Genomic DNA, 21,595 nt, shown 5'->3' on the forward strand with positions numbered 1-21,595 from the left:
TTTACCTCAGTACCTTTTTTTGAACATTAAATGAATTAACATACATAGAGAGATTAGAACACCACCTGGCAAATAATAACTCAATAAATGTAAGCTAATATAATTAATAGTAACCAAATATTTCTGTCCTTTAATATTAGTTACATAAAATAAAAGCTGATAGAATTAATAATATACTAAAATGAAATATTATGCCGCCAAACAAATGAATAAAATATAGGTATAATTTATAATCTCTCAGACTTTTTTTAAAAGTTTAAAAACCAAGGTTCAGATTAATCGATGCTGTATTTGCACAGATGGGTATGGGAAGAACTGGATATGGGACAAAGACTTTCCACTGGATACCTTTTGTCCTATTTATCTCTTAAAACCTGTGTGTGAATCTATTACTTTAAAAAAAAAAAAAAAGAAAATCAAAAGAAAAGAACACTAGCTAGCACTTCCCAGGAAACGTAACCCACTAATCACACAATGCAGCTCCCTCTCAAAACCCCACTAAAATGACAGTGAAGAATAAAAAGGTATAACTCCACAAGGACACAGAGGATAGGAAAGAAGATACCACCAGACAAGCAAAGTCAACAAAATCACAGAAGAAAACGAAATGGATGTGTGGCTGGCAGCTCAGCTTTCTCTAGCAAAGGGGTAGGGAGAGGGGGCGATAAAAAGTAACTTGACTGAAGCAGCAGACTCCAGAAAGGTTCAGAAATTGGAGGCGCCAGACACCTCTTCAACAGGGAATTGCTGGAAAATTTATTTTTTTAGATTGATCCCTAATCCCAGTCCTTGGCCACACAGTCATACAATGTTAGCACCCCTTCGCTATATCCTAGCAGAAGCACAAACAGTGTATAAGACACTGTTAAACCAGAAAGGGGCCATACCTATGGACCACATGATATACCTTTAGTAAAATTAAGAGAATTCAGTGAGAGTCTGCAGACTGAGTGCTCCCTGTCTTCTGCTTTGCAATCAGAATGTTGGCGAGTGGAGTCAAAACACTCGGCTACTCCCCACTCCACGCGCCTTGAGGCAGGAGATTACTTATTAGGGGGTTATTTCAAAGGAAAATCCCTATGGATAGCAACATTTAAGAATTCCCCAACCAAAAGGTGAGCATCTGTACACTGGGCGTCCAAGCAGCTTTTTAGTGTTGTCTCAAATGGAACCTTATCTGCATCACATCACTAAGTACATAAAAGGACAAATTAAAAACAATGAAGAGGGAATTCTGTGGCGGTCCAGCGGTTAGAACTCCGTGCTTTCACGGCCGAGGGCCTGGGTTCAATCCCTGGTCAGGGAACTAAGATCCCACAAGCCATGCGGCATGGCCAAAAATTTTTAAAAAATAGAAATTAAAAAATTAAAAAATAAAAACATTGAAGAACTTCGAGACTAATATTGGTAGGAAAGGATGTTACTTAAGGTTGTACTGGCCATGTAACTAGTGGAAAACTCCCTAAAAAGCATAAGGTAATACCCAGTAAATCCCTATCAACATTTTAAAAATTATTAAACACATACTATGGGCTAGGAGCTGGACCCCTGTCACTTGGGTGCTACACGTACTTGGGGACACAATGCAAACATGAGAAGATGAGTAAGAGTATAAAATAGAAAGGTCACCCATTAATGAATGAAAGAATGGTAGAGACAGCAGATGCAATGGCATTTCAGATGATGCAGTGATCTCTGAAGTGTGAGGAGTTGGGGAAGATTTTGACGAAAAGGTATGGAGCCTGAACTGCTCCTTGAAGGATATGAATCTACCAGTAAGAAGAGGGGTGCACTGCTGTGAGCAAATGTAGAGAAAGAGTGAATATGACCGAGTAAGGGAAGGCTGATGGAGGGGTGGGGACGCTGTGAACCTAAGACCATCTGGAAAGGAGTGAAGTGTTATATATAGGTCACAGGTGAGCAGTGAAGGTCAGAAGGAACAAACCTGCATTTGATGATAAAGGCGTGAAAACTATTTTTTGACTAGGGTATAAGCATGTTTTAAAAATGTTTCCTTGGAGTTACATGTGATACGGATTAGAGGTAGGAAAACCGGAAGGAAGAGAGACCAGGGAGGAGACTAATGTACTATCAGAATGTAAGGTTAGGAGTAACGACACTAGGGCAGCGACAGATGAAATTTGGAAAGAAAGGGTTAATATGACAAACAAGGAAAGAAATGAGATTCAGAAGTGTCTAGGTGTGGAAAGAGTGGAGGAAGACAGATATAACACATAAAACTAAAACTTTAAATGAAGAATGAAAAACTAGTTAGGATCAGTGCATCCCTTAGCAAACATTAGGTCTCTTCTCTCTCTCTCTCCCTTTCCCAATTAATTTTTACTAGCCAAACTGCAAGGTGCTGGGGGACAAAGACATATCTCACTTCCCACAGTGAAGAGATCACAAGCCACCATTACATGTGCATACAGCTGAACCAAGAAATCTATGGCTGAAAACACAATTAAGCAAGACATCAAGTTTCTGAGTCAGAGGTCACATATACTTATTTATTCATCCAACAAATGATATAAAATACTCCTTTAAAACATATTTGTGGATGAGAAAATTAAGAGAATCTATCAAAGATATATGTAAATGAAATGGGATGAGATGAAATCTAAATAATAACTTTATTTTCAGGATCATGTAGTTTTAAAAGAAGCATTTCTAGACTATAGTACAGGAAACCCCTTTTATTTACACGACTTCTTTGTGAATTCTCAGTTGTTCAAATTGACCTTCAGTTGGAGGATTTGCAGGTGACTTCAATATAGAAAGCACCTGTTAAATATTATTTGGAAGTGTTCTACCCATCATTGATTTTGAACTCTTCTTATATTAGATACCTGACATATCTGAAGGCAAATTAGAAAACTGAGTTTTATAGACCATCAGAATAATTCTATCAGCAACATAAAAGACAGAAAACCAGAGTGGAAGCTTTGAAGAAAGTGAAGTGTTTGCAGCATTTCTGTTTCCCTGATTTTGATTAAAAAAAAGAAAGCAAGAAAAATATTGGGAACTCTGGCAATGTCACCATAATTTTAAAGAGCAACAAGGAATGGAATCTTAAAAATAACACAAATGAATCTACATACAAAACAAAAACAGACTCGGAGACATAGAAAACAAACTTATGGTTACCAAGGGAAAAAGGAGGGGGAAAGGATAAATTAGGAGTATGGAATTAACAGATATAAACTACTATACATAAAATAGATAAGCAACAAGGATTTACTGTTGCACAGGGAACTATATTCAATATCTTGTAATAACCTATAATGGAAAATAATCTGAAAAAATGAACATTCATAACTGAATCACTTTGCTATACATCTGAAACTAACACAATATTGTAAATCAACTATACTTCAATAAAAAAAATATATCTCACAAAAGGACAATCAATGTGATTCTACTTACATAAAGAATCAAAACAGGATTTAGGAATACATATGCATGTGGAAATTTTTAATGTCAGAGGGTTGAGATACACAGAGGAATTAGAATCTTCTGTTTCTGAAGGTGGGTGATGGGAATACGGGCATTTGTTTTTCTGTTATTCTGAAACTATACATTTATATCACCTATGCACCTATCTTTGTATAAGATATTTCTCAATAAAAATCTTGCCATACATCAAAAAAAAAAAAAAAAAAAAGGCAACGAGGAAATGGGTCTTTAGTCTACATTTATGGAGTCAAATAGTTACCAACGAGCAGTCTTAATTTCTAAAAAGAGCATTTTAGAACATATTGGAAAAGTTCCTTTTTTCTTTTTTCTTTTTTGATCACGCTGCGTGGCTTGCAGGATCTTAGTCCCCAGACCAGGGACTGAACCCGCACGTTCCCTGCAAATGTTTCTTAGGATACAACAGAGAAGAAAAATATTTAAATGATAAGCATCATAATCTTTATAAGAAGTATTTTTTAAAACCGCAAATGTTTGCAATCCAGTTTTTAAGGAGATTCATTAAAAAGTCCATAGATCATTTCTTCAAAAAAAAAGAAAAAAAATCAATCTTAAAAGAAGCCATTTCTTTACTAATAAAGTGAATGACCTAAGAATTTGTATGCAAGTACCAATGTGAAAAAAAAGAAAAGAAAGCATGGCATTTCATGATCTTTAAAAATGTAATAAAAAGACTGGTTGCCCTGCATAATATTTAAGTAGCCATTAAAGCATGAGAAAAACTATTAGAATGTTAAAATATTACATTTCTGAACATACATTATGATTTAATCTCAAGGGGAAAACCAGAATAGTATATAAATATTTGGCACCTGCAAACTTTCTTTAAATAAAAAACAAAACAAAACATTCAAAAGCACCAGAAGTAATACTGTACTTTACAAATAAAAGTGTCCTTTTGCCATTTGCAGGCCCACGTTTTGTGGACTTTTAAAAGCTGTGGTCAACCTGGTCTGGAATCAGGAGAGATGTCTAGGACATAACCCAACTTCCTGAATGAACAGGTGTGAGTAATGCACACTCTTGTTTCTTTCCCCACATTGTTAATAAAAGCAATGAGAAGAAAGGCACTAGATCGACCAAGGCTGAACATTATTCCAGCCTGCAAATCATATTCTCTCCAATCACCTTCATATCCTGTAGTTCACTATTACATTACCCTGTTTAATTTTCTCCATGGCCATTTTTATGTACTCACCCTCCTCCCCAACCAAGTTTATTTTTACTTACTAAAATATAAGCTCCAGGGAACCTTGTCTGCTTTATTCACCACTGTAATCCCCGAGACCTAGAACAGTATCTAGCACATAGTAGAGGCTCAATAAATACTTGTTGAATGAATGGATGCTACCCAAAGGTTGATCAGAAAATCAGATCTGGTAAAATAAAGGGTTCAGTTGACTGTGGATCCCACCTCCTAGGGGAACAGCTAGAGAGCTTTAGACTCCTGATATAGTCTTAACTTGTAACCACCCAATGTACGCCCTATACCACTGTCCATGTGATCTTTCAAAAGACAAATCTGATCCACTTAACCCCCCAGATATTACATCAGTTCACATGCATTCCCGTGGACCACAAAAGTCTGAAATGATCTAACTCCTGCCTACCTTGCCAACAACCAAACCCTGTCTACCATATACTCAACACAAGCATACCTTATATTTCAGCAACACTGGATTCAGTTTCCCGAATATTCCACGCTGTTTCAAACTTAAGCCTTGCCCATTCATGTTTTTCTGTCTGCCAACTCCATTCCCAATGAGTTAGTGAGCTCCAACTCATACTTGCAGTCCCAGCTAAAAGATCTTCCTCCTGTGTGAAGTCCACCCAGAATTTTGCCAAGTTCCATTAGAAAGGGGAGGAAAGGAATAAGAGAAATACAGAGGGTATAATCACAGTTGAACTGAAGTAGAAATGTGACAGAGGCCAGGCACGTTATACAAGATTGGAGGGATAATGAGGAGCCATGGAAGGCAAGCAGGGAGAATAAGTTGAAACAGAGAGCAAGGAAGCAGACCTGAATTGGCTAATGCTAGAGATCAGGAAGAAGGTATCAAAAACTACCTGAAAAACAAAGAAAAGGATCAGAAAGTTGGATGTGGGTCCACAGTGATTAATCTGATGGAAGCAGTAAAACATTTTAATTATTATTTTTATTATGGCACACACCTTGACTGTGCTCACTATTCAAGACAGCAAAGAATGCTGCAAGGATTTCAAAATAACTCATACTTCCAACAGCATTTTGTAGGAAGGAAGATTTTTTTATGAAGAGAATTTATTTTTTATTTATCAGTAGCATGACAAAAGAATAAACTTCCAGACTGCATTAATTCTGGTTTACTAATGGAAAAAGAAAAGTTAAATGTGTAAGTTGTAAACATTAACCTACATTACAGGGATGTTCTTAGGATTAAATGAATCAGAATATATAAATAGCACTTAGACAAGTATCTGACATATAGTAAGCATCGTAATAAGTGCTTGCATTCATTGCTAACATTCGCTTTGCCAGGTTCCAGATTTCTGAAACATCACAAACCAAAAAACAATATATGAAGCCAAAGCAATTCTAGTACTAAGTTATCAGAGAAGCAAGCATAAGTAGTTTAAATAGATGGAGAAAAAAGTATATGTGGCCAAATTTGACAGTATTTAAATACCAAGATTGAACATATGTTTATATAATTTTTCCTAAAGGATTTTTAAGACTAAATATGGAGAACAGAATAAGCATTCAAATACCTGCTGAATGAATGAATGTATTATTATATATCTATACTATTTGAATTTGTATATATTATGTTCTACTTTTAGTAAAGTGTAATATAATAAAACTAAATATCATTATTAATACAGATACTGTTTTTACTGGGACAGAATAAAAAATTGTTAGATTCATATTTTCAAATATCAATTATGGATATTAAATTTATATGACATGAAATATAAAGTTGTGAATAATCACACTGAAATAGAGAATTTTAACTCAAAGAAGAGACACTGTTAAAATGTCTTCTGTAAAAGAAATATTTATTATAAATCTATTAAGCAGTACTTTTCAATAATATAAAATCTACTTTATCTCAAAATAAATTTTAAGAAAAAAATATCAGTTTCTAGTGTGAAATCTGGAGCTCATGTTGACTTTGAGGTAAGATTAAGAACTAAATTATTAACATACATAGTAATAGATTAGAATATACATGATACAATGTATATTTAGAATATAAAAAATTCTAAATATGTATTCTTTTTGTATCCTGCAAAGTATCCAAAAATGCTTAAAGGATACAAATGAATATCAATTCACAGAGATTATAATTAAGCATTTAGTTATTGAATTCCATTGAAAAATATTAGATAACTAGTTAGCACATGGTCAAATTACAGTTGAGGACATATGCTGGGAATATATTAAAAAATCATTTTAGGTCTGTTTTCTGATATAAAATTTCTCCTTTATCTTAGACTAGGCTAAAAGAAAAGTTTATGTAGTTCCCTTATTTAAACCAAATCCACTTAAAATGGGCCTCCTGTTGTAAAAGGCTATAAATCGGACTAAATATTTCTACTCTAGTATCCTAAGAAACAATAAAACAACAGTTGAGTAAGACATACAGAGTAAATCATTATAGTATCGTTATCAATACACCACTCATGAAATCCTGTCTTCTATGACTTCATAAAAGGGAAAAAAATGATAATATTCCTTTTCTCTTACAGAACGAATTGACTCAAGAGTCTGAACAGATATAAGTTACTGCATTGTTGAATACAAACAATATGCTTATTGTATAGCATGACAATTTAGATTAAGGATTGATGTTCACATTTTATTTCTAATATTTAAACTTGATAAACATGTATTAAATAAAAAGTCAATAAAATCAGATTCATTTTCTTTGCTAGAATAACCACCACCACCATCACCAATATACTTTTTCTCATTCCAACCATACAAAAAACCTGGACTGAAACAATTATAAAATCTCAAGATAGAACCCTATAAGCCTTATGTACAATTTTTTATGTAATATTTATGTTGGATTTCAGGTACTATATTTTAAATGGAGCCATTTATTTCCTGATCTTTCAACAGACTACACAATTTGAATGCTAATTTAGATAAATGTAACACTGTGGAAAGACCATCCATTTCAAAAAAGGAAGATCAAGATCTCTCATCCACAGAACACACTGATTAATTAGGATGCTTAGGGGTAGCACATCTCAGCTAACTTAAATGCTATGCTTAAGTCAGGTTAATCGGATTCACTTTGTCAGTACAGTATCCCAAAACTGATTCTGGGACGGTTCATTATTCTGAAGATTATCATTCTGAATTGTACCTGATGCACAAATTCTGGAAATACAAGAGATTCAGGCTGAATCTCCTGGATAATGGCCCCATAATTATTATTTCCTTAATTCTCCTAAAAGAGGTGAATATAAGAGGCTGATTAGTTGGGCTCCAATAACCTAGTGCCTTATTCTAACAGAAGGACAGCAATAGTTAATTCCTCTTAACATTAAATTCTCAGGAATTTATCTGGATTCTCCCTTCATGTACATGGACAAAATTACTTTTAAGAATCAGATAACTCTGGACCAAAACCTCCTATACAGTGCTGGTCTTTCTACAAATAAACAGCTTAATAATTGCGGCGGTTGGGGTAGGTGGGGTGGAGAGGAGAAATTTAGAACAGGTTTTTTAGTTTGCAGTTAAGTTTTGAGATTCAATGCAGTGTCTGTCAATCTAAAATTCATTCAAAATTATTCTTCACAGACCATGTTAAACACAAGGGCCGGCTCAAATATGAATGAGGTACAAAAGAAACATAAAAGGCTGCAATCAAAAGCACTTTAAATATTAAACATGAAGGGATATTATATATAAAATACGAACAGATAAGTTTTAAAGTCTAAAATTCTGCACTTTGACCCATGATACAACTGTTCTTTACATCATGAGCGTCTGTGTTTAATCTATCTAATAATATGTGTGACTATCATTTATTTAATATACACTATGTGACAAAGATGGTGCTGGACCCATTATGGAAACACAATCTCATTTAATCCTGACAACACTTCTGCAAAGTAATCACTGTCTCTATTTACCAGAAAGAGAAAATGAGGTTCAAATTGTAATTACAAGTAAAAAGAAGAATCAGAGTGGGGATTCACCAATGTCTGACTTCAAAATCTGTAAATTTTCTACAGTACCACTTTGCTCTTCTACAAAACTAACTGGAGTCAATCCTCACTCCAACTTGTAGGTCCTACATATGCAAATTTGCATATCCACTAAAATTTATTTGTAACCCCCAAATCAATACTCATAGTGCTTTCACGGTCATTCACAGACATGAGAAAAGCAATGAAAAACTTGAGTCACCTGAGGCACATGTGCATGCCCTACTGAAGTCAAACAAGGCAACACTGCTTCGTGTTTTCAGCTCTAATACTGTAAACAAGTGTCCTTTTTGTGGTTTATTTAGTGCCATGTTTTCCACCTTTTCGTGCTTTCTTTGGTGATTCGCTGTGTTAAATGGTCCCCAGGCATAAGGTTGCAGTGCTGTTTGCTGCTGCTAAAGCACAAAGAAGGCTGTGCTGTGCCTTACGGAGAAAACACACGTATTAGGTAAGCTTTGTTCAGGCACGAGCTATAACGCTGTTGGTCATGAGTTCAGTGTGAATGGATCCACAATATATGTTAAATAAGGTGTTTTTAAACGCAAACATACATAAAACAAGGCTATGCATTGATCAAATGATGAAAATGTCACGACCAAAGGCTCACAGGAGCCTGCGAGGCTGCGTTTCTCTTAGGAGCAATGGTTCAGCATTCGCTAATTCAGTGTTGCCAGCAACTTTATAGAACATTACTATGGTGAATAATGAAAACTCTGATTGAAAGTTTTTCTCCAAAAATGTTTACATTAATATTTCAGTAAAAGATTCTCCTTCTGTCATTTCCTTCAAAGAACATCATTATTTTTTGTAGTCATCACCCATCTGTTTAAGAAAAAGAAACCTTATGCTGTCATTCCATTTAATGGGTTGCAGCTACATGTGTCTGACTTTGCTCAGGAAACTCATCTCTCTTAAAAGCAATCTGGTTTTCCAATGTGAAAGTCTAAGGAATTAAGTTTCATTTCTTACTACTGGATGTCAGAGCTACTGTTTAAAGATGACTGTTTCGTGAGATTACGATTTTTAAGACTAGATGGTTACAGGTAATAGGGACAGTACAAGCAACAACAACAAAAAACTTAGCATAGGAATTTAAAAATATCAGCACAAATTGGAACTCTTACCTTTCTTGCCCAAGTCAGATATTTTATTGAAAAAAAAAAAAAAAAAAAAAAAGATTACAGTACTTAAAACTCCAAACAAGGACAATTCAGAATTGAAAGAAAGAAAACCTGAAGGAGCCCATTGTCTTCAGCAAAATTTTGAATACAAAAAACGTGGACCAGGAAAACAGTTTGTGTCCTAATGCACTAGTTCCATGATAAACACACATATATAGTATATCTCCATCAAGTGAAACTTAATCACCTTTTTACAGTTGAGAGAGGGAAGGCAGCTTTTACTATGGTTAAGCCATGTATCAACACCATGAAGCTAGCCTATCAGTTGTAATAGCTTCTATAAAACACCACAGTGAGATCGCAATAAGCCTAGAAAATGGGCTACAAATCCCAGCTATGCTCAAGCAAGCAGTGAACCAAAAATAAAAATAGGTAAAACTGAACCAAGAGCTAGATAGCATTCATCTAGCTTCATGATTGGTAAGGCAAAGTTCATAGGCCAAGGTTTTAAAGTGACTTATTCAGATCTAAAAGACAGTCGTTATACAAAATAAAATAAAAACATTTATGTAAATTCAGAAAAAAAATCACGAAGTTTCACTCCAAAGGACATAGCACAGAAAAGCTTACTTACAATGACCGAATACCATATTATTTAAGTCCCTCTAAAATATCACTTTAAATATGCAAAGGTAAAGAGACTCAAAGTTGCACTTTATCACTTTTAATCTCTCCAGTTTAGACAAGCAATCTAAAAGATGTCACACATTCCTACTTAATACATTTGCCGGAATCTTTCAGATTGTAACTTTAGGTAAAGAAAATGTCAACTTTAAGTTTCTTTTCCAATCATCATATTTAAATTAGCCATTAAATGCTGAATTAACAATTAATCCATACAATAATATAAAAATACATGTATTAAATCACAATTTTCATCGATTATTGGAACTTAATAAAAATATTAATCATTTTAATATAACCATTTTGAAGAACTAGGCTGAATGTAGTGTAGTGTCTAAATTATACCATCAATAGAAATGTTACATTTTCCCTTCTGCTTGGTGAAAATGAGCTCATGCAAGTATTTTTGACACTCACAGTGACACACACATTTGCCATTCTAAGGATGTGTAAGCAGCTCTCACTTTTAAACATGACAATATGATTCAGTCATACAGTATTTGTTGAAATACCAGCTTTCACATGATTTCAATATGCTCTAAGCAAGAATGATCATTTTGACGGTTTCAGGTATCAGACAGAGAAGATAATTTAAAAGGTAAGAGTAAATGATTCCACTAGCACAGACGAGTTATCACCGTGACTAGTTTAAAACTAAGATTTTTCCAAGTACAATAAAAACTGTACTATAAAATACAATGGGTTTGCAAATACAGAGCAATTATCCAAGTAGAGAGCAAACTTGAACAAAATACAAACTCTAGCAGATTATCAACCTTACCTATTACTCATCTTAGCCCTTGTTAAAATACCCTGAGTAAAATGCAAATATTTTAAATAATGTTGGCTATATAAGATTTCTCTAAAAATGAACCATAAATGTCAATGCATCATGTTTTTAAATTTACAACAGTCAGATATGTAAAAATGAGTTCTTATCCAGTCACAATATAAACATTAAGGAATACTGATGTGAGATCTGGAAGCTTTTAATTCTCTAGCTTTTGTTAGCATTTTGGCAAAGCAAGTGATACATAAATGGTTTCAATGTAAAAAAAAATCATAAAAGAGAAAAATATATAAAATTTACAGTAGTTTCTACCCACCCTGGGCCAGCCTAGATCCCTAAAAGCCTCCCCCATCAGGTTCACTTCTGACTAAAGGAAGAATACCAGTCCTCCAGCAAAAACAGCCCCATTTTTTCATCAGAGAGGCTCTCACTTCAATGATATTCCTCCAGGGGAAGAGGACAGGAGCCAGGTTCCCTCGAATGTCATTCCCCAGATGTTCAAAACGTAACTAATTTATTAGCATTAGAAGATTTGGTTTATAGGGGAATCTCACTGGTCCAGTTTGTAGCCTACAAAAAAATGGATTATTTTTAAGTATAACATTAGAATACGAATAAAGGATGAGGATGTGGCTTTTTATTCCATAGAAATGGATACATTTCCAAACATGAGAAGTAAACAAGAAAGCATGCCTACCATTGAAGTTGGGGTCCCTCCCGATTTTTTAATATTCTTGGAAGGCATTCCATGAAGGCGACTGAGTCTGGCTTGGAAACCTGGAAAATCAAAGTCCTCAATTGAAGGAGGGTCTATGATCATTGGAGCATGGAATAAGATCCTATCAATTCAGAATTCAAAGCCATTTGGAGGGGGAAATATATTGAACAGTAGTGGGGAAGAGGCAAAATCCACACTTAAAAGATCCGAACCGATGCCTAGTAGGGTTTTAATGCAGCCAGCACACGACAACCAATTGTTTAAGCATTAGAGTATTATCCTGGGTTTTTCTTTCCTCCCAATTTATCTTTCTATCATTTCAACGTTTCTACCATGGGCCTAGCAAGAAAGCAAGTCAACCTTCCGAATAAATTGAAAGCGTGAGAATTCAGTGGGAGCTGAATTGCTGGTCACCATGTTTCCTCATAGCATCTTGTGTCTATAGTCTTTCATTTCCATTTAGCACCTCCTCTTTCAACGACTATTCCTAGACTGACTGTAAGTCCCCAGTATCCACCAGTCAGGCAGTGCTACTGACCTCTTCTTCCCGGATGTGACATAAGGGGGAAAGAACCAGTTAGGATACTTTCAAAGACAGGATCTGGTAAATTTTTGTCTAGATCAGTAGGATCTTCCTTTTCCCACCAGGGAATGACTCCAGTGATGCCACAAGCTCCCCCTGATTCCTTTTCATAAAACCAGTCGCTCTGTTCATCATCACCTGTGCAAATACAAGAGATACCCCAGAGATTCAGTTTCATCATCCAAATAAACCGAGCTGTCAGATTCAGATTTAAAAAATACAAGATGGTAATTAAATCTGAATTTCAGATGATTCATTTTTAATATACAGTACTTGCACAGAATTTTCAGTATACGTCCAAATACGAAATGGGTCCTACTTATACTAAAAAATAATTATTTATCTAAAATTCAAATTTAATTGGGGATCCTGTATCTTATCTGGCAGTCATCTATATAATCTGTAAAGAAAACTTTTTATTCTACACCACGGTTTCACTTAAGAAATTTTTTTTTAATACTATGACAAGAACTTCCATCAACAATAACATAAAATGTTATGTTTCAGAACCAATTTAAAAATGTGAAAAACAATAATATACTGGTTAATCCTTTGGCAAAAACTATAGGGAAATCCAGTTAAGGTACTACCCTTTCCGTATTAAGGAAAAATAAACCTTAATCTCCTGCCAGGAATTAAAAGGTATAAAATTATAGAACTCATTCTTTGCAGCTGATAATGGTATATAATTAGCTTAATTTCATGATTTCTATGGAGTGCAAAAGGGGAAACAATCACGAACAGATGTGACTAAATGAAATTAATCTGATTAAGTTCATTAAGAAATAGTTGTGAAAAAGTTGATTTTAAATGAAAAGTGACAACACTACAGAGTTTACAGAGAAACTACACTGAACCTCTCTCTACAAGCAAGGTATTCTTAAAACAGAATACTATTCATAGTAAGTCTGACTTCTAGGAACATCCTTGAGTGTAACCATGAAGTAACAATCAATTTAAAATTCAGCTTGAAATGTGCCCTTGGTGTGAATCAACAGTATTTTGTATTTTTTTAAAAAAGGAATAATAAAGAGATGTATAAGGAGACAAAAAAACAAAAAAAAAAACCCACAAAAAGCAAAAACAGAAAAGCAGATGGTTTTAAAAATAAGAGACAAATAACATTTTGAATATGATCTGAGATTCATTAGTCTTCTTCACTTCACTTCACTTCACTAAGAATCTTCTTCACAGATTCTTAGAAAAACTACTAGCTTCTAAGAGGGTCGTCACAACTGCTGTAAACTTTTCTCCTTTACAGAAGACTTCTGGTTTCCAAAATCTCTTACTACAAATGTTTTTAAACACAAACTAAAAAAACCCTTAAACTTCCATTGAAACTGATTTTATGGGAAATGGCTGTATTTAGAATTATGAGGGAGTTAAAAATTTAAAGCATTTGGAAAACCAAAGTCACCTGTTTATTTCAATTGAGGATTTAATAAAAATTATTTTTTTAAAAAAACAAGCAGAATTCAAAGCACACATATATTAGTACTTTCATTGAGAGTTATAGTAGAAGTTCACAGGTCAGGTATAAGCATAAGAAAAGAAAGGGGGTCACTTGAAACTGACTACCCTAGATCTTAATTCCAATTATACAACATTATAATAGAAAAACGGGGTTATTTTATTTTTGATGTGATACACAACTTTATTCTTAATACAGAAATCAAATAGCTACAGATTAAGAACTTGGGTTCTAAAGTCAGACAGAACAATTAGATTTCTACTGTTTTGTAACACTGGGGAAGTTACTTCAACTTTATTAGTCTGGGTTTCATCATCTGGAAAAAAAGAGGGGGAGATCTCATAGGGTTGTATTAAGAATCAAACAAGAACTTAAAGTAAGTTAAATGTAAAAAAGCACTTAGCAATATGAAACGTAATAGGCTCACAATAAATGCTAGCAGATTATTCTAAGCCATTCAATGTTTCTCAAAGATGGATAGGCTTGTCAAAACGTTATTTTTTTAAAAAGTGTTTTCATTTCATTTCATTACCAAAGGCAAGTTTATAACATAACTTTGGGTAGACATAGGTGTTTTAACAAGAATTTAGGTATATTATCAAGGTAGTCAAGCTTACTCTTAGCCCTGAGGTTCTAACATATTTCAGTGAAGTCTATGGTCTTCAAAACAATTATGTATCTATTTATCAGGGACAAATGGTTTACAAGTAAGCAAAAAGGAATAATAATTTAATTTACTTAATTTGTACTGCCAAGAGGAGGAAAAGACTAAGAAAAACACTGTGGGGCAGCTATTATATTATCCTTTTTTTCATAACATCATTAAACTATTTATAATTAAAAAAAATAAATTTTGTGGGGTTTTTTTTCCCTTAGAAATTACTGCTTTCCTCTAAAGATCTCAAGAAAGGAAGAAAACACTTATAATAAGTATTCGTTTGTATGTATCCTGCCCCCTTAGTAAGGTTTTCATATTTTCTACTGGGACAGGTAGTTTCAAAATAATGCCACGTTAAAGTGTGAAAAGCTTCAGGAAATTTCAAAGACGGGAAAGATGTAAGTTGCAAGACATTACTGTTTAACAGTGTACAGTATTGAATTCAGGAAAATGGTCTAATTACTTACAAACTGGATAGGATGAATAAATGTCACAGCTGAATAAAAATGACAAATGACTTGCAAATCCACCTTTATTAATGCTTAAACAGAATTAGATACATTTGGAACCAGGTAGAGAATGAGAACCAGGGTCTTGTGAACTTGCTAAAAGAGACAAAATTGAAAAGACTTGAGGTATGTAAAGCTTTCTCAAGGAAGATAATCTTTCCTTAACATTATTAGCTCCACAGACTAGCTTTTGGAGATAATTAACTACTTTAGGTTATGAAGACATAGTATGGAAAGGAACTAAACCCCAGTCCACTAAGTAGTGTGTGGATTGCACTAAGGTAAATGGACTGCAGTCATCAATTTATGAAATAACTAGTAATAAGCACAACTTGAAAATGAAGGCGTTTTTTGCAAAGAGATAAAAAAATAGCATCTCAGTACCTTGTCTTCCCTCATCATTGGTAAACAAACCAGCGTCAGTGCTGCTGAGACTGCTGGAATCACTAAAATAAGGGAAAAGAAAAAAAAAAAAACAGATCAAAAGGACAATTGATCTCTCAGTTGTGAAATTTTAAAGAGACATGGCAGCTCAGAGATGGAACTTAAGCCTGACAAAGATCTGAAAGAAAATAAGATGATTTTTTTTAATCAAACTGAAAATATCCCGGTTCCATTAACTACAGGGCATATTATTTTTGGCACATAAAACCACAGGAATCTAATGGGACTCTGACAGCAAGCCAGATGTGACTGCAATGAGGTGCTGACACAATTGATGCACTTTATTATCTGCTTTCATCAAATGCTTACTGCTCCTTTCTTATTCCAGGCAATTCAGCTTGAGCCCTGAACACCACTGCTCAATAAAATGGGGAAAGTCTCAATCAAAAGCAGGCTCAGGTTTTCTTCAGCACATGAAATAAATACAAGGGCCTGGGATAGAATTACTTTTCATGAGCATATTTGCAAATATTCCAGAAAAGACATTGCTTAAGAAGTCCCAACAACTCTATTATTTGGCAAGGAGGAAAAAAGTTTACAATGGTAACAATCCATTAAATCAAAGCTAAGGTCTCTCTGAGCAGAAAATGAATATTGCCAATTATTAAGGAGGAAGTATACAAAAATAACGGGTTCTTATTATTTCCACAGAAGTTGGAGAGTATGATACAGAGTCAAACTTAACATATAAATGAAAATAAATAGTAAATATTCAACTGACATGAATTAAACTGTCACTTAGTTTTACCAGAAGCGATGCTTATATGAGAGTCTAGTTAGTTAAAAAAACCACAAGGACAAGGTCAGATAATAAGGGGTTTAGTTTTTAAAGAATACTGAGTGACGTTCTTAAAAATTCTCATATACTCTCTTTTTACTGTAATTCTTAATTCTAACCAATCAGGAAATCACCCCAGGTGATTTTTAAATTACAACACTTTTCCATCAACAGGGAGAATTCTATAATCTTAGTTTAAAAAAAAAAAAAAAGCATCCTAATCTGTTTTAAAATATTTAAATTGGGAGTTCAGCATTAAAATTATAGATGAAATTCTAAATCCACATACTTTTTCTGAATATAAAATATCATTTCAGTTTTTGATTTTTAAAAAATAAATATAAACAAAAAGTATAAAAATTTAAGTGGCACATTCTCCCAAGAAACTGAATTAGTACCTTTTTCTTTAACTTTCTTCAAATTAAGTGAATGTATGAAACTATCCTGCACATATGTTAAGGAAAGAAAACAATACTTTTTAAAAGCATCATGTCAATACATATTTTCTTATTTACAAACAGGTATGGTCTTCTATACATAGTGCTGTTAGAGTATTAAAAACACTTCAGAAACTTTATCTTTCTGCTATTTAGCTGTCCAAACTACTATGGATTTTTTTTTTTTCTGTGACTGAGTAGTGCTTTCTCATCCGCCCTCATCAACACAACTCTAATAAAGGGCCTTAACATACATACCTTGGGTTAAATTCTTTTTCTGAAACCCTCGAGGCAAAATTATTTAAAGTTCATACATTTTTACACTTTATAAAGGTACATTCTAAAATGCCTAAGAGGAGTCTGGGGTAGCACTTCATAATCAAACATATTAATATGTTTTTTTTCAATTAAACGAAGGAATATCCATGTCAAATACGGGTCAAGTTAGGTCTGGCCACAAATTAATTAGTTTTTCACAGCTTTCAGGATTCAGATTTGCAGATAAAGGGCTGTGAATCTATGTGCCTTTATTTATTTATTTATTTTTTTGGTACAATGGTCTTCCAATCTCTCTGAGTTCAGATTTACCCCCTTTAATCTATTCTACACATAGCCAGGTTCATCTTTTCAAAACATAACTGGTTGACTAAAAATATTACGGTATCCTGGATGGGATCCTGGACCAGAAAAAGGACAGTAAATAAAAACAAAAGAAATTCTAATAAAGTATTGACTTCCGTTAATGTGTCAACATTGGCCCATTAGTTCTGACAAATGTACTATAGTAAACGGATGATATTACCAATAGGAGAAGCTGGGTGTAGGATGTATGGGAACAGGGTATACAGAAACTCTCTGTGCTATCTTTGCAAGCTTTCCGTAAATCTAGAACTATTCTAAAAGAAAGCTTATAAAACACACAGGTGCATATATGTGTGTGTGTACATATGTGTGTGTAAAAAAAAAAAGTCTATTAAAATTCTTATGTATAAAATAGATAACTAATAAGAAACTGCTGTATAAAAAAATTAAATTAAATTAAATTCAAAAAAAATGTCTTAAATTACTTCCTCAGATTTATTGGCTTAAATTTAGATATCAAGGCTTTCCATGGATGGGCTCCCACCTAAATTCTTCCCATCCCCATCTCTGGTCCTTTTTTTTTTATGCCTTTTCTCCAAGAGGTATCCCTATCTCCTCTCTCTTCTCTGCCTGCTGTTCTTCTTAAAGATACAAGAAAATCAGAATTCCCTCTCTAAGATCAGCTCTTAGCCCTTAACGATCCTTGGCCTACTTTGAGATGTTTTTACACGTGTTTTAAACAACATGCTTCCTTATTTACATTTCATCTAATTGACATCTAGCTAGTTGCTCCAAGTATATCATGTAGTTGTGAGTGGGTACAATAAATCAGAACACGAACTTAAACAGAAGCAAGGCTTTCCATTTTCAGGAGCTGAGGGTCGTTATGGCTTATCTTCAAGGACACCTCTTCCCACTTGTTTTTAGTATGACTTTTATAGCACAGTATTTAGAGGAGAATATATTCCATGAATGCTTGTTGAATTAATGCATGGATACCAATCCCAATCCCCTGCCCCAATCTGTTCATTTCCTATATTTTCTATTCTTGATACCTGCACATCATCTGAGAGTCCTTTCTCGTTCATCCTCCCAAAAATATAGGCAGCCAACCTTCCCCTCATTCTAACTCTTAAAACTGCTCCCAAATTTTTTTTGTCCTCTACTATTGCTGCCATAATTCACCTCCCTCTTAAGGATGGACTGGAGATCAGCCAAAACTAAACAAGCCACTGTTGTCAAGGTCAGGTATCTTGATAAAATATAAATCTAATTGACTAAAAATTCTTCACTGACTTCCCATTACTTATATGATGAAATCCAAACTACCATAGCACACAAGCCTTCAAAACACAATTATTGCTGTAGCCTCCGCTTCCACTTTATGTAATGCAGTTACATTACCTACACTTTCCCACATTCATAGCACTTGCTTCACAACCATGGCTCTGCATAAATTATTCCCTCTACCTGGGATGATCCGCCTTAACTCCTCGATATCTGAACAAGGCTTTCAGTCACAGTTCTTTAGGAAGTTTTCCCTCACCAGTACCTTCCGCACAGCACATTTCTTTTTCATCATTTGCTTGTTTGGCTATTCCAGGTTATGAGGCTGAAGAGAACCAGGGCTGTCTTATTTGTCTTGGGACCATGAGTGGTGAACAGTAAACAGTAGTTATTCAAATGTGTGTTAAATCACACACACAGAGTGAAGTAGTTCCGTTCTTATCTACAAATCAGTTCCAAGGCAATATATAGCTTTTTATAGTAGGAAAGCTTTGGAAGTGGTCTCAAAAAACGCTTATTCTTGTTGGGAAGATACTTTAAATGTTTAGCAATTTTCCCACAGGAGGAATATGCACCTAACTCTTAAGTGACCACAAAGAATAGCTGTATAGGTAAGTTTAAAATAAGAGGAAAAAAAATTAATTTATTCAAGAGTGAAAACATCCTCTTTGAAAATTTGTACTTAGGCTGTTGACTGCTGGCTAGCCTGATGGCACCTAATACTCAAATATTTTTTTACAATGAAAAGAAATGAAGAGAGCTTTATCTCATTTCTAGTCCAGGGTACACGTCTGTCAATAAAAGGAAGACATCAATAGAAGGAGGGGCTTACACAATCAATCCAGAAAGCAGGTAATCTGTGAATAATCCAGAATTGAGGATTTATCTCCACTGCCACACACCCTCCCTCCCAGCAACTAAGCAAGATAATTACTTTCAAGTCAAGCTAGATGGTCCTCAGTCACAATGGCCCAATACTTGCATACAAATAATTCTCATTCCAGGATAAAAATGACAGCTTTCTTGGAAGAAAAGCAGGTACCATAAACTTCTCAAAACCTTCCTGAAACATTTATGTAACTTTTAGTTCTTTAGAAAAATTACATAAATAGCAAACCACCTCTAATAAAAGGTCCATTCTGTAAACTTATACCAGGTCCTACGCATATCTGTAACCACATTTACAAGGGGAAAGAAAAAACAAAATATATATATGCGCTTATGAGATCCATAGCTCACAATCCACGTGATTAAAATGATGCCAATCTTACCAATTAAAAATCAAATACTCTTTCCCAGACCATTTTTAAAGAATATTTTTTTCTTGACCATAGTTGTGCATTTGATTTCAAGGACATGCTTAAAAGGATGAACAGTGCCAATGTTTTCTCATTCCTGCAGGTAACTAGTTCTGTGTAAAAGAAAAGTGATCACTTACCTTTTGAAGGTGTCAAAACAGTCCTTAACAGCTATCATTGTGGTATACCTCTTTTCTAGAATGCACAGATTAGACTAACTGCCAAAGGATTACTGCTTCTCCCATTTGTCTAATGACAAGATCAGGAGTTTCTAGACTATAAGTTGGGTTTTACAATTCATAAGTGATCAGAATTCCTAGCAATCTACAGACTTCTTAAAATATCTAGCCACTCACAGTGCAGTGGTATCAACTTTGGTTCTCAGGAGTCAGAATAAACTGATGAATCATGACACTAAAAAGCACCAACGGCTAAAGCTCTATAATTAAACAAGTAAATAATTATAAATGCAATTCTAACAGTTATAAATGTGCTGTTATTCAAAAGCATTCTTTCCCATTGAAAATCCATTTCCTTTTCTCTTTGTAGCTGAAAATTAAGTCATTATAACACCATCAAAAGACAGTTTATAGATCAGACAAGCAATTTTGCTTTGCGCTAAACATCATAAATTATAAGTAAATAGAACCACGGTTAAACAGTACTATCACTACCATGATTATAATTTATACTTATTTTAAAATAGAACTAATTAAAATCCGAAACACATTCAACGGCAAACACTGGAGGCATATTTTTATATTTAGAGAATAGAAAAGTCACCTTTCACTCATGAGTTCATCTGAGACCTTTTGCTCTTCGTATTCCATTTTGTCCTTATTGGTCTGGCTTGTTTCCTCACTTTCTAAGACTACTCCTTCGTCTTGGATTTTTGGTCCTTGTCTGACTATTTTCAGTTTCCTCTTCTTGACTTTGTTCTTGGTGAACTCTTGATATTGGTAAACTCTGCCGTCATTGTCCATGTCCTGATCTCTACAAGCTTCGAGGGGCTGGGGCATTGTCCGCTTGTTAGCGCTGTCCTGCGGGAGGTCCACTGCCATGCGCTTGACCTTCCTCCTCCTGCGCAGAGGTCTGTTCCCAAGGCTGTCCACGGCAAAATCAGACTCGTGCCAGAGAGGTCTTTTCCCGCGAACGTTGTTATTTAAGTTCGATGATGGCCTGCGCTTTGCCACTAACATTTGGTCGTCAGAGTCGCTGTGGTCTTTTTTATTATTATTGTGATTCTCTCTATAGTCCTTGCTCGGTTCTTCTAAACTAGAATCAGAGCCTTCGCTTAAGCAGTGACCGGTCTCCCACGGGTGATGAACATTATACGACCTCCGTTTTCTCCCTCTCCGTTTCCTGGCCTGGCGTTTCAGAGGGCAAGAGATACTTCGAGAATGGTCTCCAGTTTCGGCAAATCCACCTCGAGCTTGCTCTGAGCTCTCCTCCAGGGCTGAGACAAGGTCATGAACCAGTTCTTCCATGGTTCGACTGAAATGCCTACATTTTTTTAAAGAGAGAAAAAAAAATTTAAATAGTCAGAGTCAACCATATTA

The 21,595-nt window shown here is 34.6% G+C and overlaps 1 protein-coding gene across 12 annotated transcripts in view; it reads right to left on the reverse strand.

Annotated features, from left to right (window-relative positions):
- GPATCH2 (G-patch domain containing 2) overlaps window positions 1–21,595 on the reverse strand; it is a 183,718-nt gene that overhangs the window by 151,862 nt on the left and 10,261 nt on the right. For 10 of the 12 annotated variants that reach the window (XR_014245369.1, XR_014245370.1, XM_082394778.1 and 7 more), the window contains 4 exons: window positions 20,820–21,539; window positions 15,595–15,656; window positions 12,528–12,710; window positions 11,969–12,048 (listed from right to left, as the gene is read on the reverse strand). Coding sequence is in view for 10 of the 12 variants with exons in the window: in XM_082394778.1 (XP_082250904.1) it covers window positions 11,969–12,048; window positions 12,528–12,710; window positions 15,595–15,656; window positions 20,820–21,539 (1,045 nt within the window). In the remaining 2 variants the exon portion in view is untranslated. Of the gene's footprint in view, window positions 1–3,527; window positions 5,290–9,801; window positions 11,842–11,968; window positions 12,049–12,527; window positions 12,711–15,594; window positions 15,657–20,819; window positions 21,540–21,595 lie in introns of those variants that run through there. The other 2 variants (XM_082394781.1, XM_082394773.1) reach the window with 2 other exon arrangements.

The sequence above is a fragment of the Balaenoptera borealis genome (assembly GCF_965194805.1).
Source record: "Balaenoptera borealis genome assembly, chromosome: 1".
Taxonomy (NCBI): Eukaryota; Metazoa; Chordata; class Mammalia; order Artiodactyla; family Balaenopteridae; genus Balaenoptera; species Balaenoptera borealis.